An 8,300-nucleotide genomic window follows, 5' to 3' on the forward strand; every position below is an offset into this window, starting at 1 on the left:
GGGTGTTCAAGCTAAAGAGGGATGAGGCCGGCACCATCGTCAAGCACAAAGCCCGCCTGGTGGCACGAGGTTTCGTGCAGCAGGAGGGCGTCGACTTCGACGATGCCTTCGCTCCCGTAGCACGGATGGAGTCCGTGCGACTCCTCCTTGCGCTAGCTGCCCAGGAGGGCTGGCGTGTCCATCACATGGACGTCAAGTCGGCGTTTCTCAACGGCGACTTGAAGGAGGAGGTCTACGTGCATCAGCCGCCGGGGTTTGCGATCCCCGGCAAGGAGGGTAAGGCGCTACGTCTGCGCAAGGCCCTCTATGGCTTGTGGCAGGCCCCGAGGGCGTGGAACGCCAAGCTGGATTCCATGCTCAAGGGGATGGGCTTCGAGCAAAGCCCGCACGAGGCGGCCATCTACCGGCGGGGCAAAGGAGGCAATGCCCTGTTGGTGGGTGTCTACGTCGACGACTTGGTGATCACCGGCACCAAGAATGTGGAGGTGGCGGCGTTCAAGGAGGAGATGAAGGCCACCTTCCAGATGAGCGACCTGGGGCCTCTCTCCTTCTACCTGGGGATCGAGGTGCACCAGGATGACTCCGGGATCACACTTCGACAGACCGCCTACGCCAAGCGCGTCGTCGAGCTCGCTGGGCTCATCGACTGCAACCCAGCTCTTACTCCGATGGAGGAAAGGCTGAAGCTGAGCTGCGACAGCACGGCGGAGGAGGTAGACGCTACTCAGTACCGGCGTCTTGTGGGGAGCCTCCGCTACCTCGCCCACACACGGCCGGACTTGGCGTTCTCCGTCGGCTACATCAGTCGGTTCATGCAGCGACCGACGACGGAGCACCAGCAGGCCATGAAGAGGATCATTCGCTATGTTGCAGGGACTCTCGACCATGGTCTCCACTACCCGAGGTGCCTTGGAGCGACACACTTCATCGGGTACAGCGACAGCGACCACGCCGGCGACATCGACACCAGCAAGAGCACGAGCGGGATCCTCTTCCTCCTCGGCAAGTGCCTCGTTAGCTGGCAGTCGGTCAAGCAGCAGGTGGTGGCCTTGTCCAGCTGCGAGGCCGAGTACATAGCGGCCTCCACCGCGTCGACTCAGGCGCTCTAGCTCGCTCGACTGCTTGGTGATCTACTCGGCAGAGACACTGGAGCAGTGGAGCTCAGGGTGGACAGCAAGTCCGCTCTGGCCTTGGCGAAGAACCCCGTTTTCCACGAACGGAGCAAACACATCCGGGTGAGGTATCACTTCATCCGAGGTTGCTTGGAGGAAGGAAGCATCAAGGCGAGCTACATCAACACCAAGGATCAGCTTGCGGATCTGCTCACCAAGCCCCTTGGGAGGATCAAGTTCCTTGAGCTTTGCTCCAGGACTGGGATGGTCCAATCTTCCTACAAGATGGTCCAATCTTCCCACAAGACGACGCACAAGACTTAGGGGGAGAATGATGGATAAGTCCTTGCTGCTGGTCTTTGTGGTCCTTAACAGCAGTTAGCATCTTGTAGTCCTTAGCGTCTTGGACTGCAGGCATCTTGGACTGTAGGACAGCATAGCAGCAGTTAGCATCTTGTAGTCCTTAGCATCTTGGACTGCAGACATCTTGGACTGTAGGACAACAGTTAGTGTCCTCTCTAGGACAGCAGTTAGACTAGTGTTAGACTAGCATTATTGGCTTCGTTTGCTGCCCAGCAGCCTGCTGTATATATATGTGGCCACCCCTTCCGTTGGAAGGCATGGCATTTTGAGTGTGAATGAAGAAAAATCCAGAAAACTTTCCCAACTTGAGTGTCATCCTCTCAGCTCAATGAAAGTGAAAATTGAGCTATAAGGTCAGCATCTGAAGGAAGAGACTAACAAGAACAAGACAATTGTTAATATATCATGGCATACAATCCGCAGATGGAACCACTCTTGCTTCTACTGTTAATCTAATGCATACTTTGCTACATCTTCCTAGCCTGCAAACAGAAGGCGTCAGGGGTATTGATGTACAGTACTACAGTGCGGTCTGCAGTAAGATGGTTCAGGCCACTTCTCTGACGCTAGATGAGATTATGCCTGAACAAATTGATAGCATATACACTGCGCCAACAGCGCATTGACGTTGAGGTTTACAAATGACTGTTCTTGTCAATAAGGAATTGCTCATAGGAACATACTCGATTGCCAGAAATGCAGAAGGTCCCAGGCCATTCACTATTTCCAAATCGTTTTCTGACCGCGCTAAGTGAAGGAGGAACACCAACTGTTCGAACACCTCTCGGTGCCAAACGGGACCCAATGCTGTGTGGTTCAATCCAATCGGCCTCCACGAGCGGCAACAGCGGCGGCTGTTCTGGTTCACCTCCCGGTTCCGGCCGATCGGTGGCCGGCTGGCCTCCCCACCCCACGCCGGAACGGCCACACTAGGAGTATCGCTAGCCCGCCGTCCCATCCGTCTGAGCAGCAAGACCGACCTGGAGTAAATAAGGCGAGGGGCGTCGGCGGTGGGTCGAGGAGTCGGATCGTCGGAGGGGGAGAAAAGACATTGGCGGCGCACGAACCCCTCTGTGTGAGGAGCGCCCGAGGCCTGTGGCCTGTCTGTCTGGTGCTGTGGGAGACGCGAAGACCGGGATTCGAAAGACCTGCCGCCCGCGGGTAAACAGGCCGTGGGCGAGTGCGGCCGACGGTGTGAGGAGAGAGGGCGCGGCAGGGTGACACTTATGGGCCGTAGTCGTGGCTGCTTTATTTTTACTGGAGTGCAACGGGCCGTGTCTATGTAAAGATCAGGAGAGTAGTGGGCCAGAAGCATCGTCAGCATTTGCTTCTGTATTGGGCCGATGGATGGAAACTGTTGGGGTTGTGGCACAGTGTGGTCCATCATGATGCATCCGTATTGATGAGAGGTCCGTTGGACGAGTCTGTCTGGGAGGCCTACCCCTTCCTCTCTCTGCAGCGGCGGCAGGTCGGACAGCTCGTCAGTCGTCAGACGGTCAGAGGTGGGTTTCGCAACCTGATCCTGCGCCGAGCTTTGCCTGGAGAGAGGCCGGGGCATTAGAGCATGGCCAACAGGTCGTTATATTGTGTCGATAACAGTCCACGTCGGAGAGAGAATAGGAGAGAGAAAGAAAACGTCGCTTGAGGTAGCGAGAGCCGATATCACGGACGTCCCACCCACGTGCTCGTCACCGCTCCTGGCTTCTCTCTTTCTTCCGCTCCGTCTCCCTCGAGTCTTGACCGTGGACGGGGCAAGCTTGTCTGCAGCCGCAGCGGACTGCGGATGGCAACCACGGCCGCAGGCCGTTGGCACGAGCTCCGGCAGCCAGCACGGACGGAGGCGGGGCGCAAGGCCGTTTGGGTCAACAGAGACGAGCACGGTGAGGCCACCGCAGGGGAGGAGGACTGCGACGCCGCTCTGCCGCGCCCTCGCGGCCCCACCGGCTTCGCGGCATGGCGGAGGGTCGACCGTGTGGCCGCCGGCGCGGCCTGATACATGGACGGCAGACGCGCGAGCAGGCTCTGCTGCGGGCGGAGGCAAAACGCTTGGCCGTCGGCGCGGCCTGGGACGCGCGGAGGTGGAGGAAGGAGCATGTGGGTAGGGTCCCGCAAAACATAGTGAACTGTGGCAAAAGATAGATTGTTGGATGCACTGTCTACTGTGGTACCTATAGATGAGACGTGGACATTCTTATCCTTATAGAGAACAAATTTACTTTATCTCTGCGGGTGCCTGCAACTTTCGGACAAGATCTCCATCCTACAAGGTGTCTGTATCTTTCGTCGTGCTCAACGGACGGCGATATCGCCAGCCCAGAGTGCCACATAGGACAGAAAACCATAAAAGATCATTTCACTAGCGAGAAAACTCTCGCTAGCCGGTAGCACGGCAACCGAGTAATGGTGGAGTTTGTGGTCTATGTGGTGCTACTGCTGCTCTGCGGTTGCTGTCTTGGCACGCCAATCAAGGATTAAAAATTATTGGAGTAGTCGTCTTTTTTACCCTCTCATGTTGAGGTGGAATGACTTGAAGCTAGTAACTAGGTGTAAGAGGCCTTCGTATCCATCCATGGTCGCAGTCTGACGAGTGGCTCCGCCTCAGACGCTATACGTCTCGTTGTCCGTTCCCCCCCTCTCATACGAAGTCCAAAGAGTAGAAGACCAGACGCCGCCGGCGACGTCCGACATCCACGTCCGCTGCGGGGTTGCAATTTGTCTCCACCCCTCGTACGGATCGCGATCTGTGCAACCCAGCCCAGGGGAGAAGTTTCTTCTCTATCGAGGTGGATTATTCATTCAGTCTCCCGGTAGATCTGTAAAGAGTATATTGGGTAAACTTAGCGGGAAAAAGTCATCAAATGCTGCGGTGGCGACGGCCTCTTAACTCTTAAGGTCGTGAGTGAGAACCACACAATGATATAAGTATCAAAATTTGATGACTCTCTATGCTGTTCTAGTTTTTCTCCTTTTGCAGTTAGTGTGCTATACTGCAAAGCTTTTAAAGGGTCGACGTAAGGATAATTAACGGGGATAACGCAAAAGGTTTCGGCGTCACCCTGCGTGCTCTCGGTTCCCACTGCTATAAAAAGCATCTCCGGTAGATTTTACACACAATACACACACACACAAAAGGTCTAATGAATTATAATTTGAGATGGATGTAGTATAAAATAGACTAAATTACACTTCAAATCCCTAAACTTATCCCGCCGTTTTATCTTAAATCTCCAAACTCTCAAATTATCTCACTACACTACGTTAAGTGGTCTATCTCATATCCAAATGCACCATGCAAATATTTAACGCTCAGGTGCCATAGCAGGTGACGCCACGATGGTAAACATTCGCGACCCCGTAGATTTGGGTCATCCTTGAATCTGCATCCTCTCTATCCTTTCCTCTCCGTCCTCTACCTCTCCGTCTGCTACGCCGCGACGTCCGACCAGCAGGCTGTGCGGGAGGCCGGAGGCGGCGCTGGTGGCCTGGGACCGGCGGCCTGGAGGAGCGCTTCAACGCGCTCGCGCGCGACGGCCTCCTCGCCCGTGAAGCGCGGGGTCGTCGGCGCACGCGAGCGCGAGGGCGGGGTCGAGCGGCTTCTCGACCTCCTCGACGCGGCTGCCCGCCACCGTCCACGTTCATCTCATCTGCTGCCGGCGCCGTAGTGCTCGTGGATGGCGAGGCCGTGGCGGAGTTCGATTTTGTGCCAGCGGAGGTCAATTTGAGGCGGCAGAGGCATTCAATTTCGGCGGCCATGGAGGCATTGGCGGCGTCCGGGCGGCAACAGGAGATGCGGCTCTCCCACAGCACACGCGATGCCAAGTCCTCCACACGCACGCGCCAGCACACGCGACGGCCTGAGCGGGACCGGAAGGGCGTGGGCGGGTGCGGCCACAATCGAGCGGAGCAGCGGTTGCCTGCGCGGCGCGAGGCTCGCCGGCTGGCGCGGGACCGGACGGACGCGGGCGGTTGCGGGCACAACCGCGCGGAGCCGCGATCGCCTCGGGCCGGCGCTCCCTGCCGTGGACCGCCGGCGGCGAGGCGGACGACGACGGGGCGGAGCGGTGGCGGCAGGTTGGCCGCGGTGACGGGAAAAAGGGAGCGCCATGGCCTCATCCCGCGAGGAGCCGGCACCCGGCAGCCCCTCGAGGAGCTGCGCCTGCTTTGCTTGGAGAAGAGAGCCCGCTTGTCGGTGGATTTGGCTTGCCTGTTTTGCTGGGCGAAGAGAGCGGAGAGAGAGAGAAGGCACGAACATGAACTTGCTTGTCGTGCTCCTCTGATTTTTCGGGGAAGAAACGAGCAAGACAAATTGGTGGAGCACGAGTTGATCGATGCTTGAGTGCGGAGCAGGCAGCGAAGCAACGTGGGTGGCGGACCAGTGCCGGCGGAGCCCTTGGCTGGCTGAGTTGCTCGAGGAAGAAGAAAAACATGGAGAAGAGGAGAGAAGAGAGAGAATCAAATTGGAGAATGACAAATTTAGGGGGTTTTGCAAATGTTTGCCAACGTGGAGCTGCATACCATATTGGCTTTGGGTGCTTGCATGGCACGTTTTAGAATATGGGATGGACTATTGTTTTTGGGTGCTTGCGTGGCACGTTTGGAACAGGAGATGGACCATTTAATATGATTTATGAATTAAATGGATGATTTGGAAGTTTACGGACGTAGGTAAAACTGCATTGCATGGCAAATTTAGAGATGTGAGGTATATGGAAGTACCAGCAAGTAATCTGCTGAAGATATACTGATAACGTGCCCGCGCGCACGCTCAAGGTTCACGCGCACGATTCTCGCCGCGATGGCTGGCCACCGCCGCCGCCGCGCCAGCCAGGCAAACTGAATGCACGTGCGGCCGGCGGCGGCGGGAAACCCCGCGGAACCAGAGCCCCCCAAAAGCCACGCCGAGACCATGGCGCCCGCGCCACGCCCGCGCGGCCACGCCTGCCTCCGCGCCCTGCCCCTGGTGCTCGCCTTGGCGTTGGCGTGCCTCCTCCCGCCCCACGCCGTGGCGCAGCAGGCCGACTAGGCGCGGCTGCTGCTCCGGATCAAGCGGGCGTGGGGCGCCGCGGCCGGGGCCTCGCACTGCAACTGGACCTACGTTCTTTTGGATTCCTGGCATTCTAGACTCTTTTCCACACTAATTACCAATTCTTTTCTTGGTCATTGAGATTCGTGGATAATTTAGCCTGCGACGCGGCGGGGCGCCGTCGTACCCGACGACATCGGCGGGCTCGCGGGCCTCACGGTGCTCGACCTCTCCAATACCAGCGTCGGCGGCGGCTTCCCGGCGTTCCTCTACAACTGCACCGCCATCGCGCGCGTCGACCTCTCCCATAACCGCCTCACCGGGGAACTCCCGGCCGACATCGGCCGGCTCGGGGGCAGCCTCACCTACCTCGCCCTGGACCACAACAACTTCACCGGCGCGATACCGGCGGCGCTGTCCAAACTCACGAACCTGACGTACCTCGCCCTCAACGGAAACAAGCTCACTGGTACGATCCCGCCGGAGCTCGGTGAGCTGGTTAACCTTCAGACGATCAAGCTCGAGGGTAATCTGTTCGGTGCCGGTATGCTGCCGGAGTCGTTCATGAACCTGACGAAGCTGACGACCGTCTGGCTGGCGAGCTGCAGCCTCGGCGGCGAATTCCCGAGTTACGTCACGCGGATGACGGAGATGGAATGGCTCGACCTGTCGATGAACGGATTCACAGGAAGCATTCCAACTGAGATCTGGAGCCTCCAAAAGTTGCAGCAAGTTTGGTACAGGTTGACCTGTCGATGAACCAACTGATCGGAACCATCCCAGAAAGTTTCGGGAGCTTGCTGCAACTAGAGCTCTTGAACTTGCAACAGAACAATCTCACCGGCGGGATACCGCCGAGCATTGCCCGGCTACCGTCCTTGGTATTATTGTGGCTGTTTAGCAATAACCTCACTGGAGTGCTTCCGGCCGAGCTCGGGAAGCAGACGCCGTTGCTGAGGGATATTCAGGTCGATGATAACAAATTGTCCGGTCCAATACCTGCGGGGATCTGCGACCATCACCAGTTGTGGGTGTTCACCGCCTCGGGCAACCGCTTGAATGGTTCGATCCCAGACAGTCTTGCCACATGCCGAACTCTCATTTGGCTTCAGGTCGGCGACAACGAGCTGTCCGGCGAGGTGCCGGCCGCGCTGTGGACAGAGACGAAGCTCATTGCCCTGCTCATGCAGAACAGTGGACAGCTTACGGGAACGCTGCCGAAGGAGCTGTACTGGAACCTGACGACGCTATAATTGGATAACAACCGGTTCAGTGGTCCCTTCCTGTAGCAGCCGCTCGGCTCCGGAAGTTCCACATCGCGGACAATTTGATCTCCGGCAGTATACCTGCAGAGCTTGTCACTGGGATGCCGCAGCTGCAGGAGCTGATCCTGACGGGGAACCTGTTGTCCGGGGTAATCCCTTGACTGTTCTGGTCTAAATCTTATTGTACATCGTGCGTGTATAACATAAGCTGTGTTGTGTTTTTCCGAAGCCATTTTGCGACTCCCGTATTGTACATACCGTGCCTAACAGTTAAAATTTGGATATTTGGCTAGCTGGTTGTGCATAAAGTGAACTTGCAAAAGAACAAAGGGTACTGGCGTTTCCAGCATGGGCAAAAAAGAAGTCACATCTTCCCAAGTCCCAAGCGGATATGATGCGCAGTTGTTAAACAGTTCATTTTAATTTCATGAAACAATGTAAAACACTTCATAATCTTAACTACTTAAATATATATCCTACAGGAGTCAAATGATACTTAACTAGGGCCCTGCAAATAGCGCGGTACCTAATTTTTTA

The 8,300-nt window shown here is 56.7% G+C and overlaps 1 protein-coding gene across 1 annotated transcript; it reads left to right on the forward strand.

Moving 5' to 3' along the window:
- The first annotated feature begins 6,381 nt into the window (after positions 1-6,381).
- On the forward strand, positions 6,382-7,981 carry LOC112885238 (receptor-like protein 35). Its single transcript, XM_025950884.1, has 3 exons — positions 6,382-6,489; positions 6,658-7,126; positions 7,228-7,981. The coding sequence occupies exons 1-3, from the start codon at positions 6,382-6,384 to the stop codon at positions 7,749-7,751; spliced, it is 1,101 nt and encodes a 366-aa protein (XP_025806669.1). The 3' UTR covers positions 7,752-7,981.
- The last annotated feature ends 319 nt before the right edge of the window (positions 7,982-8,300 follow it).

Source organism: Panicum hallii, chromosome 3 (assembly GCF_002211085.1).
Source record: "Panicum hallii strain FIL2 chromosome 3, PHallii_v3.1, whole genome shotgun sequence".
Classification (NCBI taxonomy): domain Eukaryota; kingdom Viridiplantae; phylum Streptophyta; class Magnoliopsida; order Poales; family Poaceae; genus Panicum; species Panicum hallii.

Coding starts and splice junctions, on each gene's coding strand:
- LOC112885238 (XM_025950884.1), top strand. CDS start 6,382: ATGGCGCCCGCGCCACGCCCGCGCGGCCACGCCTGCCTCCGCGCCCTG. Junction 6,490..6,657: donor CCCACGCCGTGGCGCAGCAG/GCCGACTAGGCG, acceptor TGGATAATTTAG/CCTGCGACGCGGCGGGGCGC. Junction 7,127..7,227: donor CCTCGGCGGCGAATTCCCGA/GTTACGTCACGC, acceptor CAAAAGTTGCAG/CAAGTTTGGTACAGGTTGAC.